We start from the raw sequence: 21,178 nt of genomic DNA on the forward strand, positions 1-21,178 counted from the left end.
TTGATTTTTGTACTTTTAGTAAAGACAGGGTTTCACTGTGTTAGCCAGAATGGTCTCAATCTCCTGACCTCGTGATCCTCCCGCCTTGGCCTCTCAAAGTGCTGGGATTACAGGCGTGAGCCACTGCGCCCGGCCAAAATCTTACTTCTTTAGCTAGAGAGGAAAGCAGGAACATAGGAATTTAAAAAGTAGTTATAAATACATTTACTTTCCAAATTATTTTTTGTGCCCAATAGGTATCTTACTTTTAAGTTGAATGACAGCTCAAGATGAGTTTCTGACACTGATTTTCATCATAGAAAACCTCTTAATATTTCTACAAAAAATTACATATAGAAATAGTTACAAACAGTATAAAATACTCTATAAGCCAAAAGACATAGAATTCATCCGAATATTGTAAGGACTGAAAAAGTCTGACAACACACATTTACAATAATCTCCAAGACTACCACCCACTACAGGGAAGAAACTCTGTAAAAGCAGCTTCTGACAATAGTAACATGAAATGAGCTCTCTGCATGACCTACTGAGGTTCTTTTTAGAATATCACATTTCTGAATCCAAAGTGGTGTTAGAGCCTTTCTCCCCTTTAATTTGTCACAGTTAGTGAACAATTATTGAGTTTATAACTTTGCTTAAACAAATGCCAATGAATATGGAAACAGAATTTAGTAGATGATGTTCTGAAGCAATAATAAAAATTACAACCCAAAATTAAGTACCTCATTCCTAAAATATTAAGAACTGTACCTTACAGCATCTTCTTTGCATGAAAATGACTACAAATCCACTATCTGGGAGGAAACAAATTCAGTTGTTTCAGTAATGGCTAAGAATGGGTTTGGTTTCCTCATGTTTACCTGATTTCCAATGTGACAGCTCCATCGGACAAACATTTGTTGCCATGTGGTAACGGTAACGAATCTATGAGAGTTCTGTCTTTATAAGGCCATGACTAAGCCCTATCTTAGAATCCTAGACTCATTAACATCACACAGTAAGATTAAAAGTAACTCACCAGATACATTAATCCAATTAATAGCTATTACTCTTTCTCAGAAGATAATTTTTTAAATACAAGTAGCTTAATCAAAGTAAGAACCCAAGACAGTAAGAGTCATGCATTCTAATTATACAAAATTTGTAGTTTAATCCTTACCTTTCCATTGTTAAATATAATTTTATTTATTTATTTATTTGTTTGTTTGAGATGGAATCTCACTCTGTTGCCCAGGCTGGAGTGCAATGGCAGGCTCTTGGCTCACTGCAACCTCTGCCTCCCAGGTTCAAGCGATTCTCCTGCCTCAGCCTCCCAAGTAGCTGGGATTATAGGTGTCAGCCGCCATGCCTGGCTAATTTTTGTATTTTTAGTGGAGATGCAGTTTCACCACGTTGGTCAGGCTCGTCTTGAACTCCTGACCTCAAGTGATCTGCCCGCTGCAGCCTCCCAAAGTGCTAGGACTACAAACATCAGCCACTGCACCCAGCCATTGTTAAACATAATTTAAATTAAACTTGTAGGAATTATGTCATGGGCATTTGGGAAAATCTACTAAATTCAATATCTAACTATTTGTACATTTTTAAACCTTAAATATAAACATCTATACATAAGATTGGATATCAAGTAAAAGCAAATCAAAAGGAAATTCAGAAATAATCCCGAATTTACTTGTTAATCAATTTTCTACAATCTTTTATATCAATAATCAGAAGTAATAAATGGTTAATCTATGCATTTGCCCAGTATTATGTTAAGGTTAATAATAATTTATCTAGTAGTCATTGGGCAACAGAGAGTGTGTTATATAGAAGGAGATGAGCATTATCCACATGTAGAAAATAAAAACAAATATATGTATGTTGTATATACAGAAGCACATGAATGTACATCGAGACAGAGATATACTTTTTGTTCTTTGTTTTCATAGAAAGATGTCTAAGGAACAAAATAATCATTCGCTACAGGAGAATATCTATATTCTCTTATTAAAATAAACAGAAGGATGCAAGGAAAGCCGAACAGGGAAGGGCATATATGAGTGATGTCAATGCCCAGTTTACAAGTTGTAAAAGATTTCTGCAGTTAGGGTCTCCTACTCCAAAAATATTTGAAAGACATAAATGGGAAAGAGAACTGTGAATACATATGAAGTGAAAGTCATTAGAAAAAATTAAAAGCTGGTCAGGTGCGGTGGCTCACGCCTGTACTCCCAGCACTTTGGGAGTCCAAGGCAGGTAGATCATGAGGTCAAGATATCAAGACCATCCTCGCCAACATGGTGAAACCCCATCTCTACTAAAAATAAAAAATAAAAATAAAAAAAATAGCTGGGTGTGGTGGCGGGCACCTGCAGTCCCAGCTACTCAGGAGACTGAGGCAGGAGAATCACTTCAACCTGGGAGGCAAAGGTTGCAGTGAGCCGAGATCATGCCACTGCACTCTAGTCTGGTGACACAGTGAGACTCCATCAAAAAAAAAAAAAAGTAAAAGTAAAATTAAAATAAAAAAAATTAAAAACCTAAATAGTAGATCATGAAAGCATATAAGAACTCATGATTCTCAATAATTTTGCAATGTGAATTATGGCCAAATTGGGAAATGATGATAATTTGAAAAGACTAAAAAAGCTTAAGTAGAAAATATAAATATGACGACAATGAATCTGATCTTTTGGGATAAGAATGGGTGAGTTAGGCAATAATCTAATAAGATTATGAAGATTATGTAACAGATAACCTAACAGGATTATTTAACAAACTCATGTGACCTAGACTTTACATATATATAAAGATATTAAAACAGAACTTACTGGAAACAAATAAGAAATTATTCTATGTGTGTGTTAAGGGAACATGTTTTATACACTTATTTATTGTTCAGTTTTTACAGTAAGCCTGTCATGCTTTGAATATTTAATATCATATCATGTTACATTGTTAAAGCATGACAGGCTTTTACAGTTAAAGTATTACAGGCCTTTACATGATATCATGTTAAATTGTTAAAGCATGTTAGGCTTACTATAAAACGTATATCATGTTTGAAATACAGAAAAAGATATGAAATCCAGCATAGCTTGCTGGGTCTAAGTAATCTTGTCAGGTCTAAGTAATCAATAAATAAACTGGAAATTTTATTTTTAAAATTTTATGAACAGCATAGTAAAGAGAAATAAATTTAAGATCTTCAATTATGAGAGGGATCTTTCCATGAGTAGGTGACAATATGACCAAATTATTCAATGACTTAAGAAGACTAACAAATTAATTAAATAAACAACACACTGTTGTTAAATAAACAGGAGGCCATTAGCCTAAGGCTGTCCCCCTACTCTGAGTTCCTAGTAACAAACTGCAACGTAATTTAGTAAACAAACCAAAGCCTAATTCAGGAGATTTTTTGTAACAGCCTGGTTTCAGCTAATCACAAACAGCTGAGATTCAGATAATCATAGGCAGCAAACTAATCATACCATGCTAAATAAGGTATTTACTTAGCTGTAGCCAATCAGATGACTTATCTGCTTTTGTTTGGCCTATAAAGGCTTCCTACATCCACTGCTGGGCAGAGCTCTCTGAACCTTTTCTGGTTCTGAATGTCGCCTGATTCATGAACCCTTTGCTCAGATAAACTATGTATAACTTAATTTGTCTGAAGTTTTTCTTTTAAAACTCTCTTCTTAAATTGTCTTTGGCTAGCTGGTTGAATGAAGTTACAGCGTTCCTAGAGAAATAGCTATAGACATCCCATATCTTTGCCAGGAAAATCATCTACTGTCATTAAAACTGTAATGAATTATAGGGTCAGTTTCTTTCTCCAGATTGTCAAGAGGGTTAATGTTCCTTATTAACAAGGTTTTAGCCACCTCCTTCATAATTAGTACATTCTCAATAAATGTCTGTTGAACTTACTTAAGATATTGGTCAAATCAAAAGGAGCCAGTGATCAGGTAGTTCAAGAGCCTTGGCTTATATTAAAAGTTTGAAGAGAGAAAAAACTGGATCCTGACGAAAAGCTGTGATTGGTATCAAACATGATTTTTATGGTGAACTCCTCTATTCTGAATATCCAAAGCCTCCATCTTATATGCGACAGTTGGATTTATTCAAAACAACTGGGGATGAGTTGTTCACTTTAATTTTACATAAGGTTCAGAAAGTTTAGAAGTTAGGTGGGTATACACTCTCCAGACATGGAAGATACAGGATTACATTAGAGTAGAAACATAAGACTTTATAGAGTATAAATATTTACTGAGAAGCTAGCTATTAAATTCTAGCAATTTATTATCTCACTTGATCCTTATAATTCTGTTAGACAGGTATTATCCCCAGTATTACATCTGCAGAAAGAAAAGGGCAAGGAGAGAAAGTATTTCTCAGTGTTACACAGTAAGTAGCAGAGATTACTTACCAGTCCTGACTTTAAACTCTAGGTAAAGTGATCTCTGTACAACACCCTAGCTGCATGCTTTTTTGTTTGGGGATAGCAGTTTTGAGACAGGGCCATACTAAAACAATACCAACATCTGAGGACAGGCCAGATTAAAGAATGATGCTAGGCTTAAGCTGGTGGAATAACTGAGTCAAGAAGTATAAAATCTAGATCCATGCTAAAGAGATGAATAGGAAGTTTCCTGGCCTTCTTTTCTGAGACCACAATTACCTTATCTGCTGCTATAATACTTTGTAAAAACCAGCTATTATTGCATATACAGAAGCAAACTAAAAATAAATCTTCCACTTTAGACTTCTTACTGGCTTCTCAATAGATAACTCTGTAGACAGGGAAGTGTACACATCTTCTGGCTAAAATATGTTACCTCTCACTATCTAATGTGACAATGTGGATATTACAATAAAAAAACATAGTCTTTTAACTTATCAGGATTTAATGTTACACTATTTTTGCAGTTAAAAAACAGGAGCATCTTATATGTCATATATAGATAAGGTAAGTAAGTGTACCAAGTATTGCTACAAATTTAATTTTTTAATCATAAATTAAAATAGAAATAAAATAAATTCTTCTATTAATTAAACCCAGAGGAAGGTAAAATTATATACCAGGATGAGATATATTCTAGTTATTAATAACTTTCATAAGGGTATATAAGAGAACTAGATCCCAATTTATGAAATATCCAAAGTCAGTATCTTGAATCATACTAAGAAGTATGGTTTAGTAGACGTTGAAGAGATTCTACTGATTTATTCTGCAAATAATGTGTTCATCTTTTCCTACTTATCTCTAATAATCAATGAAACAAGAAAAGCATTTAAGTCTCCAGTACTTGTTTTTAATATCAAATAGTCAAATTTACTTTGAACTCTGCCTTTGATAGACAAAACACATCACAGAGTAAAGCAGGCGGAAATTGTTTGTACTAAAATATTACTTGTAGAAATATCTGGCTACTAATAACCTAGTGAAAGGTACCCAAACAAGCACACATAGATATGTGACTCTACCAGGGAAATTTACAAGCAAGGACTCTAAAAGAGTAGTGAAAGAAACAAAAAGAGATAGGAAAAAGGGAGGAAAGAGGAAAGAAAATAGAGAAAATACAAGAAAAGAAAGAACGAGAGGGAAGGGAAAAAATCAAACAGAAGAGGATGAGAAGGAGGGATATCAGGAAAAAACAGAAAATTAGCTTAAGATAGAAAAATAAAAATAGTGAAAAAATGATTAAGGTGGAAAAGTGGCTAAAAGCCAAAAGAAGGTAATACAACTTACAAGTTTCAAGATGATTACCTAAAGGAAAACAGCCTAAGACTGTAGCTCTCTCAACACTGGGTACTGGATACTGTAACTAAATGAAATGAAATAGTACTGAACATTGGAACAAAGAAATAAGAAAAAGATCTTGTGGACCATAGGTGAAGTGATTATATCTTCCACAGTTTCTAAAAATCAGATTGACTGAAAATGAATAGAATTCTTCAGACCCACCAGGAACAAGTAAATATCTTTCTATTCCTTCAAATTGTATTTTATGACAAGTGGGAAAATTAGTCCTCAGGCAAATACCACACCAATGATGGAATTCAAAAATAGGTGGCTCATTAAACACAAGCTCATAGATTTAACTGAAGGACTGGCTGAAGATTCAACTAAAGGAAAAGTAGACAGCTGGTACAATATGGTATAAGAATTTCTCAGATAATCTAACCTTACCAAAGTAGTCCTAAATCTTATCTTTGCTCTAAGATAATAATAAGTTCAGAAAGAGTAACTGAGAAACCTAAGCGGATAGCCATATGTTTTGGTACAACTAACTATTAATTAGTTGGAAAAAAAAGTATTACACTTACTCATACCACTGTTTATTGTGTTTTCGGTAAAGCAACGTATCCAAGGCAACAGCATTGACATCCAGAGCTCCTGGGGAAGGCCACTGGTTGGTGAGATGGGCAGTTAACTCTTGTCTTGATCTTAAATCATTATTCTTTAGCACAGTCCTGTGAATATTAAGATGGTGAGTGCTTTTGTCTTCACTGTTCTACAATGGCAGAGGAACCTAATGGTATCAATTTAGGCCCCCAAAATTTATCTTATAAAATTGGTTTGTTAATAGATTGTGAACAGAACTACAGCAAGGATGGTTGGGACAATGACTGTTCTTTCTCCTGCAATATGTGTTCTTCATTTTTTTTTCCTGCTGGTTACAACAAATCACTACTTGTGAAATTCAGACTTACTATCTTTTCACATCATTACTAAAGTACTAAAAGACCCAAGTAGCATTTTATATCTTAATTAAAAGGAAGTGATATCTTAAAGATACAGGTTATTAAGCCAATTAAAATATTTAAAAAGATTCCATGTGTATGATTTCCTAGCTTCATAGCTCAGACACAATCTGTGAAAGTATTTTAACTCAAGTAAAGGAAAAGCGATTAAAATGAAAGAAAAACTGCAAAAAAATATAAAATAAAAAAGATTCTCATAACTATTTTTCCTTTTTTTTTTTTTAACACACTGTTGCTGGCTTGAATCCCATAACTGTCTTTGAAAGAAATGACTACTGATAAATCTTCATGAAAATGATTAAATCAATGACAACTACACTAAGCAGTATAATCCACTGTAAATGTTTTAACTACAGAATGAAGCCATTATAACAATCCATGGTTTTAATTTTTATAGAACTGTTACTTGCTAATATCAACTTAGAAAAGAATTTGCTTTTGCCAAAATTTCAGACTTCAAAACCAACTAATCATTGTCACAGGATTAATTCAACATTTAAGTTGACGGTTAAAAAGAACTTTAAAAGCAAAGGTCTTACTCTACCTCTAAAAGGCCTTAAAATACCATTTAGGTAACCTGCGTCCTCCAACAGGAGTCCATGGCTTTAGTGTGCTAATGTTCTGAGCCATCAATTCAGAAGCAGGGAAGTAATATGTGCCTGCCACTAACTTCCACAGATAAAAGCCCTGTTGTGGGTAACAGAGAGGTAAGTCAGTGAGGTAAGGGCAGCACAATACTGCACTAAAGAAAATCAGCCTGCATGCCACTCCTGGCTGTTTACAATGATACTAATGGAATAACTATATTTCATATGTCTCTAACAGGCTACGGATGGATATTTCTGATTTTGTGGGGTATCTGTGTGCATTGAAAAATACTTGTTCCACTATGTCTACAAGGAAACATTATCTGATGTAAACATTAGATTCTGTCTCAGGATGGAATACGAAAATAGGCCAAAGTTAGTGAGAATGTATCCCATTAAGATACTATTTTAGCCTAGTTGCCACAATTTCATTTCACTGGAAAAGAAATGAAATTTTTAAAAGGACTTTTAAAGTACTTTAACATTAAAAAAACAATTAAAACAGTAAAGCTTTACAAAGAGAGCAAATGGGAAAATTTTAAGACTGACAGGAAAATAATGCAGAACAAAAATAGGAATTATTAGCCAGATAATCTGTTACGATAAACCACCATTATTTTGGATTCTGTTAGGTTTTTCTCTGTCATATATTCAATTTCTTGAGGGAATCTAGTGAACATCACTGGAAAACTCAACTTCAATGTCATAATTGGCTCACAGGGAATATTCAGGCAGAACATGAGAAAAGCAAATGTGCATCTGTGAGGAAATGGCACTGGTAGAACACAATAATAGTAATGGAACAACCTCCAATTTAGAATATATTCTTTCCGGAAAATGAAAAGTTTTATACCTCATTAAATGGAAAAGAGAACTGAAGTTCCACAACTGTTTTTATACAACTGTTGTCCATGGAGATTTTTGCCTAATGACAAATTAAGGTGCTGTCTTTAGACCTTTGTCCTTATAAATCCTAATGATGTTTTCTATGAGCAGCTACCTGGTCCTCTGAAACACGAGATAAAAGATCTCAGCTAATGGAATAGGCATAGTTTTCCTCCCACATAGCATCTATTTCCCATCTTTTGTGAGGAATGTGGAGACAATAAATCCTGGCACTTGCTCTGCCACTATGAAGAGGAAAGGTTCCTGGAGAATCCTTGTGTAAGGCCTTTTCTTTCATCACTCAAGTACACTATGGGACAGACAAGTGAATTAAGTTGAGAACCTCGTCCTTGTATTTTTGAACTTAACTAGAGTCTGTTTAGAGTAATAAATAAACAGAGCAGTTTATTCACTTTAACGGTCGGTCCCTGAACAGAATGTACCAGCAAAGAGACATTACTGCAGTTCCTGCTTCCAACCCTCTGGGGTAGCTCAGTTTCCTTCTTTCTAAGCCTATTTATCCAGCCTTTCTATCCATTCTGTGAGTTGCTGATCTCTTTATAATGAATTCTATCTGTGCACAAGAGCTGATTGTAGTTGTTTGCAACCAAAGAATCCTATCACTTACCTTAGAACAGGGGAAATATACCCAGTTAATATCAAAACCTACTCAAAGATAATCCAGTTAATGTTAATATGAAGAATAATGTTATTTTCTTAATTGGCCATGCTTAAAATGGTTTCAACTTAAGTTACTTAATAATTGCTATTATTTAATGGTATTAAATCAGTGATAATTAAAGGTTAAAATATGTGACATTTAGCATTTAATTAAAACTCTAACCAATGCTGAAATTAGTCTGTCTAAAAACTGAATTATTTTATATGTGATAGATTCTATTTATCACTTATCTATAAGTCAATTTATCATTCCCTCATTAAGACAATGATTCTATAGAAGGTGCACTGAAGGAAAATTGTTTAATTTATTATGAAAGTAGCAAGAGGGCCAGGCGCGGTGGCTCAAGCCTGTAATCCCAGCACTTTGGGAGGCCGAGACGGGCGGATCACAAGGTCAGGAGATAGAGACTATCCTGGCTAACACGGTGAAACCCCATCTCTACTAAAATACAAAAAACTAGCCGGGCGAGGTGGCGGGCGCCTGTAATCCCAGCTACTTGGGAGGCTGAGGCAGGAGAATGGCGTAAACCCGGAAGGCGGAGCTTGCAGTGAGCTGAGATCCGGTCACTGCACTCCAGCCTGGGCGACAGAGCGAGACTCCGTCTCAAAAAAAAAAAAAAAAAAAAAAAAAAAAAAAAAAAGAAAGAAAGTAGCAAGAGTAGAATTATCACAGCTAATTTTCAGAACTTCCCTGTGGTATCTACCTCTGAATTTCTCGATAGCTGATTTTTCTTTAGATTCTCAATAGGAATTATTTAGGAATTTGCCTTCTCAAAATAACACAATTTAATTTATTACTGTAATGACTCAAAACCATTAAAGAAAGGATCTCTTTATATGGATTTTAAGCTACATATAATCTCATCAAGCCTAACTATGAGGCAGGTTCTGACACCTGTAAAGCTTAAATACAGCTACTGAGACAGCAAGTTGCAGGCAACTCTATTAGGGAAAAATATTTAAAACTCAACTTTACTTATATACTGAAAGTATCCTCTCCTTGTCTTTGCTCTCCCAGCATTAACTATATCCCTACTATTATTCAAAAGATCCAAATTCCATCCATCTTCCAAGGTTTATTTTGTTTTCTACCTCATTCTAAAAGATCTTCAGATTACTTCTGTTCACAATGATACAACTTGTATTGCTTTGTGGTGAGTCTCATATAGTTTAATAATAAATCATTTAAGTATTTTAATGTTTTATGGATCTTCTACTTTGGTTATAAGCTACTTGGGAACAGTAGCTTTGTTTCATATTTATTCACTGTAAATGGTTATAATATTGGACATATTGCTGAATCTCAACATGCAATTCACATGACCACTAAATGAAAACTTTTCCAGCTTGAGGCCTTATATGGATGCTTGCTGATTTCCCATATACTACCTCATAACAAAAAGTAAAGTTTTAAACTAAAAATTTAGATTAAATCTACAAAATATTTCACAGATAGCATTTTCATGACAATTGAAAAAATATATTCACAACTAATATCAAGTAAATGTATTAGGTAGGCAGTGGAGGACACACTTAAAATACGTGAAGAAGCAATCATCTAAAAGTGTTTGTGATTGTTATATTTTTCATGAGAAACATGCTCATAGAAGAGGGAGTACAGAAAGTACAATTTAAATTCTCCCTCCTTATTATACTCTACCGCTCCTAATAATTGGCTTCTAGATCCTTGAAGAATCCCTATCTTGCTTTTGCAAAATATCTTTTACTCTACAGGTAAAAATCTGTCATTTGAAAGTAAAGTTTGATTTCTTATATGTAATTATGTTGAAGTATGTGTCAGTTCAATTTATCAATTGACTATTTCATGTGATCTTTAAATATATCCTCAATTTTTTGACCTGATTGTGTCTTTGATGGATATATGTAAATTCAAAATACTGTGGATTTATATATGCAAAACTTCTCAAGTGAAAAATGGAGTCTATCTCTCCTGCAAAATTGTTAGAAGCAAAACTATAGCTTTCAGTTAAGGTTCAAAAGCTGTTTTATTTTCAAAGGAAAAGTTCCACATCTTAAGCAAGCCCTTCTGGGAATGACAGAAAAAGTCAATAAATACAATTTATTCTGTGGAACCTAGCTAACCCCTGAAAAGTTTCTATATCTTCTAAATACATAATTTGTAACTAAGTATAAATATGTATTTTACCACTGACACTTTATTCTTTTTAGATTTATAATTTTTCTTCATATGTTTTTTAAACATTTTTATCTTATTTTATTCATTATTTATTTTGAGTAAGGTCTCAATCTGTCACCCAGGGTGAAGTGCAGTGATACGATCATGGCTTTCTGCAGCCTCAAACTCCCAGGATCAAGTGATCCTCCCACCTCAGTCTCCTAAATAGCTGAGACCACAGGTGTGTACCACCACTCCTGGCTAATTTATTTTTTCTGAGGCGGGGTCCCCCTATGTTTCCCAGGCTGGTCTCAAAGTCCTGGGTTCAGGTGGCGCTCCTACCTAGGCCTCCTAAAGTGCTGGGATTACAGGTGTGAGCCACTATGCCTTGCCTTAATTTGTATTTTTAATTTTTGTGGGTACATAATAGGTGTTTATATTTATGAGTTACATGAGATATTTTGACACAGGCATGTAATAATCACATCAGGGTAAATGGGGAATCCATCACCTCAAGCATTTAACCCTTGTGTTACAAACAATCTGATAATACTCCTTTGGTTATTTTTAAATGTACAATTAAAACACTTTTGACTGTAGTCACTCTGTTGTGCTAGCAAACACTAGGTCTTATTCTTTCTAATTTTTTTTTTGCATCCATTTATCCACTTTCCCTCCCTCGTAAGACTCGTATGATTATTGTTAGCTTATCTTATATTTTTTTTGAGACAGGCTGTTGCTCTGTCACCCAGGCTGGAGTGCAGTAGCACAATCGTGGCTCGTTGCAGCCTCAACCTCTCAGTCTCAAGTGATCCTTCCACCTCTCAGCCTCCCAGTAGCTGGGACTACAAGCGCACAACCACCATGACCAGCTAAGTTTTGTATCTTTTATAGAGACCCAGGTTTTGCCCTGTTGTCCAGGCTGGTCTCAGACTCCTGGGCTCAAGTGATCCCAGCTTTGGCCTCCCAAAGTGCTGGGATTACAGGTGTGAGCCACTGCAGCCGGCCTATTAGTTTATCTTGACTAAGTACAGAGCAATACAATGCAATACAATATAATGCAATACAACATGACTCTGTATTAATTATAAACACCAAGGACTTTTCATTATGGACTCTGTATCATTTCAGGAGGAAATTATTTTCACATTGTTTTGAAAAAACAAATTCATCAAAATGCAGTTATTTACTCTCTCTTTCAAAAAACAGCTTTCCATATCTCACTTGTTCATTATGTAATTTGCTAAAATTCAATTTGTGAAGATTTATCACATAACTCTGAGGCATCAAGAAGGGTATATTTACCTCTCCTCTAATAATGAAGAGTGTTTTACAAAATATTTTTTTTTTGGAAACAGAGTCTTGCTCTCTCACCCAGAGGAGTGCAGTGGCACGATCTCAGTTCATCGCAACCTCTGCCTCCTGGGTTCAAGCAATTCTCCTGCCTCAGCCTTCCAAGCAGCTGGGACTACAGGCGTGTGCCCAACACCCAGCTAATTTTTTTTTTCTTTTTGTATTTTTAGTAGAGACAGGGTTTCACCATGTTGGCCAGGCTTGTCTCAAACTTCTGGTCTCAAGTGATCCACCCGCCTCGGCCTCCCAAAGTGTTGAGATTATAGTTGTGAGCCACCACGCCCAACTGGAATATTAATTTTTAAATAGAGGCTCACCCCAGGTAAAAATGGAAGTCCCAATAAAAGTTATTTCAGTTTTCCCAGAAAAACAACTTGCTTTGAATAGTACTTGACTTAAAATTTTATCTTACTGGTCTTCCTCACATGTTTTGCATGCATGTTTCTGTATGTGCTATTCTCTGTACCCAGAATACCCTTTCTTTCTTCCTATCCCTTGGTCACATGGGGAACTCCTGAAAAGCCTGCTCAAATATCAACTTCTTAGTGATGGTTTCCCTGGATCATCATTACTGTGCTACTTCTATAGGGAATATACAAGTTGAGCATTCCTAATTTGAAAATCCAAAATGCTACAGAATCCACAACTTTCTCAGAAGCAACATGACACCACAGTGAAAAATTCCACACCTGACCTCATGTGAAGTGTTGCAACTAAAACACACTTAAAATTTGGATCATGCACAAAATTATTAAAAATATTGTATAAATTATCTTTAGACTTATGTGTATAAGGTGTACATAAAACATAAATGAATTTTGGCTGGGTACAGTGGCTCACACCTGTAATCTCAGCACTCTGGGAGGATCACTTGAGTCCAGAAGTTCAAGACCAGCCTGGACAACACAGTGAGACCCTATGTATATAAAAAAGTTTTAAAAATTAGCTGCGTAAGGTGGTGCATGCCTGTAGTCCTAGCTACTTGAAAGGCTGAGGTGGGAGGATCACTTGAGCGTCGAGGTCAAGTCTGCAGTAAGCCATGATTGTGCCACTGCACTCCAGCATGGACGACAGAGGCCTTGTCCCCCCCCCCCCCAAAAAAAAAGAAAAGAAAAAAGAAAAAACAGAGAGAGAAAAGATAAGTGGAGAAATGGGGATGTTTGCACACTGCTGGTGGGAATGTAAATTGTACGTTCATTATGGAAAACTGCATGGTGGTTACTCAAAAAACTGAAAACAGAATTACCATATGATCCAGCCATCCCACTTCTGGGTATTTAATGATTTGAAATCAGTATGTTGAAGAGATTCTGCACAATTACGTCCACTGCAGCACTATTTACAATAGCCAAGTTATGGAATAAACTTAAGTGCCCATCAATAATGAGTGAACAAGGAAAATGTGGTACAAGGTCTTCTAAAAGATCTAGAAATCCATATTCTAGACTTTGATAGTAATACTTAGCCAATTCAAAGTGATTCTTTTGTTCATTTATTTGATTATTTATCTTGTGACTCCAGGCTTGAGGGTTATCCTCTCCCCTTTACTTTGCTTCTTCCTCACCCCAGAGGCTGTGTCAACGCTCATGATGTGGTTATACTTTCAGCTGTTGGACATGTATAAGGATCTAACCCCTGAAATCTAAGGATGTAACAGCTGTGGTTCCAAGTATTCCAATGCAACTCCAAAGGTCCAAAACATGAAGTAATTTTCAATTTTGATAAGACAATATATTTAAAGCCCTTGGGGCTATGAGGAAAGTTTTGAAAGTGTGAGTGAGCAATTTTGATGCTAAAAAAGTTCCTAGCATCAGCAATATAGCAAATTTTGTAATTTTCCACTCGCTCTGTCACCCAGGCTGGAGTGCAGTGGCGTGATCTTGGCTCACTGCAACCTCCGCCTCCCAGGTTCAAGTGATTCTCTTGCCTCAGCCTCCTGAGTAGCCAGGACTATAGGCGCACACCACCACTCCCAGCTAAATTTTGTATTTTTAGTAGAGGCGGGGTTTTACCATGTTGTCCAGGATGGTCTTGATCTCTTGATCTCGTGATCCACCTGTCTCAGCCTCCCAAAGTACTGGGATTATAGGCATGAACCACCATACCCAGCCTTCTGTAATTCTTAAGATGTACTCCAGGATTACTTGTGAGTACTTAAATGTGCTCCAGTACTATTTGTGACACGGCACACTGAGAAAATCATAGGCTATCAATCTTCATGAAAATAACTATAGTAATGTAGAATTTTATGTAAATGGAAAGAATACCTAGGTAGCAATTACTGAAGGTCAAAGAAAGGGAAAGTCACCAAAGATAAAGGTGTTAAATACACTCTAACCCCTGACTCCCTTAGGAAAAGCAGGAAAACAGAGTTGCCTACCTCCAGCTTGTCTTTACTACTTTGAAAGAGCTAAGAGCTATCTGACAGATGCTGTTTATTGTTGGTCCTTGCCCTCTACTCAACATAAACTCTCTAAGGGTAGAAACTATATGTTTAATTCATTCTTGAATCACCAGCACCGAGAACTGGGCCCGACTCACCATACTTTCTCAATAAATATCTGTTAATAAAACAATATCAGAGAAGTTACAAAAGCAATTTAATACCAAGAGGAGTAATGAGAATTTATTCTTCCTTATTCAATTAAAGCTTCCTGGAATTAGAAAATGCATATATAGCTTGTGAATATCCTAACTTTTTCATAATGTTAATATTAAAATGTTCTTCATTCATGTGTTATTTTCAACTTTAGACACAGTCATGGGATAAAGATTTACTTTATATAACTTTACGATTATTTCCCCTTAAAGAAAACATAATGAAAGAAGCAACCTTAAAAGGAGACACGTGCAAAAATTATAAGTTATTTACTTATTTACCAATGAAATATTCTTGCCCACGAAGTTAAACCTAAATCTAACCAAGTCTCTGAAAGCAGCAATGGTTTTCAAACCTGGTTGCACTTTAGAACTCGACACTATCCTTTAAGAAGAAAGAGACATTAATGAGTAATTTAGAACTTAAAAAAAATGAAGTGACTCATTATTTTCCCCATTTTAAAATGTAAAATAAACCCTGGCTCCTTACAGGAGTGAATGATACAGGTGTGGGGCACCAAATATACAAGATGAACTTGGGATATCTTGTGCTAGAAAGTAAGAGTTATCAAAAACAAACGGTTCATATTAGAAGGACACAAGATTCAACATGAAGGGGCTTCAATTAGACAAAAACGGGGCAATTTGAGCATCAAAAATAAAAAGAAATGTAAGTGATAGAAGCACAATAAAAACATTTCTACTATAATGCAGGAACAAAACAAAACAAACAAGAAGTGTTTTGCAGTATCATACAGAAAATGGGTGGCCTATGGGGAGGTCAGGATCAGAAGATGACAATTCAAGACCTAATCATCTTTCTAACTAGAACACAGAGGAAAACAATAACAATCCTAATAAAATTACAAACTCAAATTTAAAAGGTTTGTTAAATTCCTATATAGAAAAGAAATATTGCAATAAATCTAGATTTTAACAACAACAAAGTAAAAGCCTTTGATATAAGAGAGTAAGGAAGGGTTGAGGATGCTGGGGGAGTTGAGGCTTGCCATGAAGGCAAGGGAAAAATGCACAAAGATGGAGTAAATACAGAGCAAGCACCTCCAAGTCTTAGCTAAATGAAACCAGTGGAATGTAAGGTGATCATGTACAATGAGAGAATGCCATCTGTTGGTGGCTTGTAGTATTTGATTGTATTCGTGTATTTTGCATTCAGCTGGTGTCACTTGTTGAGACACATTAACATATGAATCAAGGGATTTCCTTGCTACACTGACATCATCCCTTTATTTATAAATCTTGTGTAAGTTAATTTGCATTGTAAAAGAATTCTAATTGTAACAAGTTCAAAATAATAAAAGAATGCAAAATAAGAAACAAAAATCATCATCTCATTAGAAACCATTAAAAAGAAGCAGGACATCAGTGTCTTACTCTAAAACTTAACAATATTCCATAAGAACTGAATTTCAGGTCAATCACCAAAAAACCCTAACTGACGAGGGAAAGTTCTTCTTTATAGTTAATTCCAGCCAATAAGTATGAAATGACTAACAGTTGGGAAATCACCCTTTACAAACCCTAATTAATCAACTGCTTTAGGCAATGCTAACCCATGGTTTAAGCCATTAAATGAAAGGCTGACAGAAACTTTTACATAGGAGAAACTAAGCTGTCACCACCTGAATCCACTGCCTGATCTTAAAATCACTAAAAGTGGGACAACCAGTGTGCCTCACAATATGATACAATGTGAAGTCCACAGCATCATCTACAAAATACTCCTGCTAAAAAAATTTAAACTTAAATTTAACCCAGTCCCATACAGCAGCAGTTCTCAGCCCTGACTGCCCATCAGAAACACCCAGAAACTACTTTAAAAGTTTAAATTTCTAGTACCCATATGAAAGAGAAACAGAAATTTTAATAATGTACTTATTTAACCAAATCTACTCGGGATAATATTTTACAATACAGTCTATATATAAAGTTATTCATATTTTCTAGCCTTTAAACTCTGCTCCTTTACAGCTATGTCCCCAACCTTTTCAGTTACTGATGTCATAAAATTACACCTTTATACACTTTGTGCCCCCAAACATAAACTAATATTACTTTTAAACACATTAGTCCCATAAATTATGTAGAAAACAAAATGTGGAGTTACAAACCAAATTAGCTTTTAGACTAGTAATTGTTTTCATTAAATGTATTAGTATCTTAAATCAAGAGAAAACAAAAGTTGAGTTACAAACCATTGTCACACTACTACAAGATTTTATAATTATCCATGGTATATCCTTATTGATATATTTATTTCTTCATACAGCTTTAAATTACGGTCTGGTGTTCTTTAATTTTACCTTGCAGGACTCCCTCATGCAAGGCAGGTCTAGTAGTAATGAACTTCTTCAGCTTATATTTACCTGGGAACACCTTAACTTCTCTCTCATTTTTGAAGGGCAGTTTTGCTGGCTATAGGAAACATGGTTGACAGCTTTTTTCTTTTAGCACATTGAAAAATTTGCCCACTGCCTTCTGGCTTCCAGAATTTCTTTCTTTTAAAAACTTTTGTTGGTACAGAGTAGATGTTATGTATTTATGGGGTACATGAGATATTCTGATACAAGCACACATTGTGTAATAATCACATCATGAAGAATAGGGTATCCATCCCCTTAAACTTTTATCCTTTCTGTTACCAGCAATCCGATTTTACTTTTAGTTATTTTTAAATGTAAAATAAGATTGGTATTGACTATAGTTAATCTGTTGTACTATCAAACACTAGGTCTTATTCATTGTAATTATTTTTGTTTTACTCATTAACCATCCCCACTTCCACCCCCAAACCTCCTCACTACTCTTCCCAGGCTTTGGTAACCATCCTCCTACTCCCTATGTCCATTAGTTCAATTGTTTTTATTTTCATATACCGAAAATGTGATAACATGGAATATTTTTCTTTCTGTGCCTGGCTTATTTCACTTAACACAATGGCCTCCAATTCCATCCATGTTGTTGCAAATAACAGGATCTCATTATTTGTTATGGCTGAATAGTACTCCATTATGTATAAGTACCACATTTTCTTTATTCATTCATCTGTGTATGGGCACTTAGGTTGCTTCCAAATCTTGGCTATTGTAAATCATGATGCAAAAACATGGGAGTGCAGATATTTCTTCAATATACTGATTGCCTTTCTTTTGGGTATATGCCAAGGGGTGAGATTGCTGGATCATATGGGATAACATTATTTATTTTTATTTATTTATTTTTTGGAGACAAAGTCTCACTCTGACGCTCAAGCTGGAGTGCAGTGGTGTGATCTTGGCTCACTGCAATCTCTGTCTTCCAGGTTCAAGCAATTCTCCCTACCGCAGCCTCCCAAGTAGCTGGGACTACAGGCATCCGCCACCATACCTGGCTAACTTTGTTTTTCCTTTTTTGTATTTTTAGTAGAGACGGGGTTTCCCCATGTTGGACAGGCTGGTCTCAAACTCCTGACCTCAGGTGATCCACTTGCCTTGGACTCTTAAAGTGTTGGGATTACAGGCGTGAGCCACCATGCCCAGCCATTATTTTTAACTTCTTGAGGAACCTCCAAACTGTTCTCCATAGTGGTTGTACTAATTTACATTCCCACCAGTGGTGTACAAAGGTTTGGTTTACTCCACATCTTTGCTAGCATTTGTTATGCCTATCTTTTGGATAGAAGCCATTTTAACTGGGGTGAGTTGTAATTTTGATTTGCATTTCTCTGATGATCAGTGATGTTGAATACCTTTTCACATGCCTGTGTGCCATTTGTATGTCTTCTTTTGAGAAATGTAAATTCAAATCTTTTGCCCACTTTTTAATCAGATAATTTGATTTTTTTCCTATTGAGTTGTTTGAATTCCTTATATATTCTGATTATTAACCCACTGTCAGATGGATAGTTTGCAAATATTTTCTCCCACTATGTGAGTTGTGTCTTTATTTTGTTGATTGTTTTCTTTGCTATGCAGAGGTTTTTTAACTTGATGTGATCTCATTTGTCCATTTTGCTTTGGTTGCCTATGCTTGTGGGACACTATCATTCCAAGAAGTTTTTGCCCCGACCAATTTCCTGGAGACTGTCTTCAAAGATTTCCTGGAGGAGTTTCATAGTTTGAGGTCTTAGATTTAAGTGTTTCATTGATTTTGATTTGATTTTTGTATATGGTGAGAGATACGGGTCTAGTTTCATTCTTCAGCCTATGGATATCTGGTTTATTTATAGAAAACACTGTATTTTTCTCCAGTGTATGTATTTGGCAACTTTGTCAAAAATAGATCCCTGTAGGTGTGTGGATTTTTTTCTTGGTTGTCTATTCTATTCCACTGGTCTACATTTTTTTAATGTCAATATCATGCTGTTTTGGTTATGATAGCTCTGTAGTATAATCTGGTCAGGTAATGTGATTCTTCCAGTGTTCTTTTTGTTCAAGATACTTTAGCTATTCTGGGTCTTTTGTGGTTCCATATAAATATTAGGATAATTTTCTATTTCTATAAAGAATCTCATTGGTATTTTGATAGGAATTGCATTGAATCTGTAGGGTACTATGGACATTTTAATAATATTGATTCTCCCAATAATTCCAATGAACATGGAATATCTTTATATTTTTTGGTGTCCTCTTCAATTTCTTTCATTAGTGTTTTACAGGGTTTTTTTTTTTTTTTTTTTTTTTTTTTTTTAAAGTCAGACTGGCTCTGTCATCAGGCTGGAGTTCAGTGGTATGATCTCAGCTCACTGAAACCTCCACCTCCTGGGTTCAAGCGATTCTCCTGCTTCAGCCTCCTGAGTAGCTGGGACTACAGGTGTGTGCCACCATGCCCAGCTAATTTTTGTATTTTTAGTAGAGATGGAGTTTCACCATGTTGGCCAGGATGATCTTGATGTCTCGACCTCGTGATCCACCCGCCTCGGCCTCCCAAAGTGCTGGGATTACAGGCGACAGCCACTGTGCCTGGCCTGTTTTACAGTTTTTACTGTAGAGATCTTTCACTTCTTTGGGTAATTCCTAGGTATTTAATTTATGGCTATTGTAAATGGGATTACATTTCTTTATTTCATTTTCAGATAATTCATTGTTGGCATATAGAAATGTTCCCAATTTTTGTATGTTGATTTTGTATCCCGCAACTTTACTGAATTTATCAGTTTTAATAGTTTTTTGGCAGAGTCTTTAGTTTTTCCAAATATAAGATCGTATCATCTGCAAACAGGGATAATTGGACCTTTTTCTTTCCAATTTGGATGACCTTTGTTTCTTTCTCTTTTCTGATTGCTCTAGCTAGGACTTCCAGTACTATTATTGAATAACAGCAGTGATAGTAAATATCCATGTGTGCTCCAGATCTTACAGGAAAGGTTTTCACTTTTTCCCCATTCAGTATGAACACTAGCTGTGGATCTGTTGTATGTAGCTTTTATTATTTTGAGGTATGTTCCTTCTCAAAAAACTCAGTTTTTTGAGTGTTTTTTAAAATCATGAAGGAATGTTGAATTTTATCAAATGCTTTTTCAGCAATAATTGAAATGATTATATGGTTTTTTAATCCTTCATTCTGTTGATATGATGTATCACACTGATTGCTTTGCATATGTTGAACCATCCTTATATCCCTGAGATAAATCCCACTTGGTCATGATGAATGATCTTTTTAGTGTATTGTTGAATTTGGTTTGCTAGTATGCTTTTGAGGATTTCTGCATCAATATTCTTCAGAGACATTGGCCTATAGTTTTCTTTTTTTGATATATCTTTGTCTGGTTTTGGTATCATAGAAGGAATTTGGAAGTATTCCTTCCTCCTCTATATTTTGAAATAGTTTGAGTAGGATTGGTATTAGTTCTTCTTTAAATGTTTGGTGGAATTTAGCAGTGAAGCCATTGGGTCCCGGGGTTTTCCTTACTATGAGACTTTTTATTAAGGTTTAAATCTCATTACTAGTTATTGGTCTGTTCAAGTTTTGAATTTCTTCATGGTTCAATAATAGTAGGTTTTATGTGACTAGGAATTTATTCATTTTCTCTAGATTTTCCAATTATTGACATACAGTTGTTAATAGTAGCCACTAATGATCCTTTGAATTGCTGCAGAATCAGTTGTAATGTCTTCTCTCTTTAATCTCTGATTTTATTTATTTGGGTCTTCTCCCTTTTTTCTTCATTAGTCTGGCA

At 35.3% G+C, this 21,178-nt stretch overlaps 1 protein-coding gene across 2 annotated transcripts in view; it reads right to left on the reverse strand.

Moving 5' to 3' along the window:
* RUNDC3B (RUN domain containing 3B) overlaps window positions 1-21,178 on the reverse strand; it is a 199,866-nt gene that overhangs the window by 24,275 nt on the left and 154,413 nt on the right. Inside the window, exon 10 of one of the 2 annotated variants that reach the window (XM_017851655.1) lies at window positions 6,322-6,468. The exons of the other annotated variant lie outside the window; for it this stretch is intronic. Within the exon in view, the coding sequence (XP_017707144.1) occupies window positions 6,322-6,468 (147 nt within the window). The remainder of the gene's footprint in view (window positions 1-6,321; window positions 6,469-21,178) is intronic. 2 annotated transcript variants of the gene reach the window in all.

Source organism: Rhinopithecus bieti, unplaced genomic scaffold, assembly GCF_001698545.2.
Source record: "Rhinopithecus bieti isolate Rb0 unplaced genomic scaffold, ASM169854v2 scaffold_1558, whole genome shotgun sequence".
In the NCBI taxonomy this organism is placed as follows: Eukaryota; Metazoa; Chordata; class Mammalia; order Primates; family Cercopithecidae; genus Rhinopithecus; species Rhinopithecus bieti.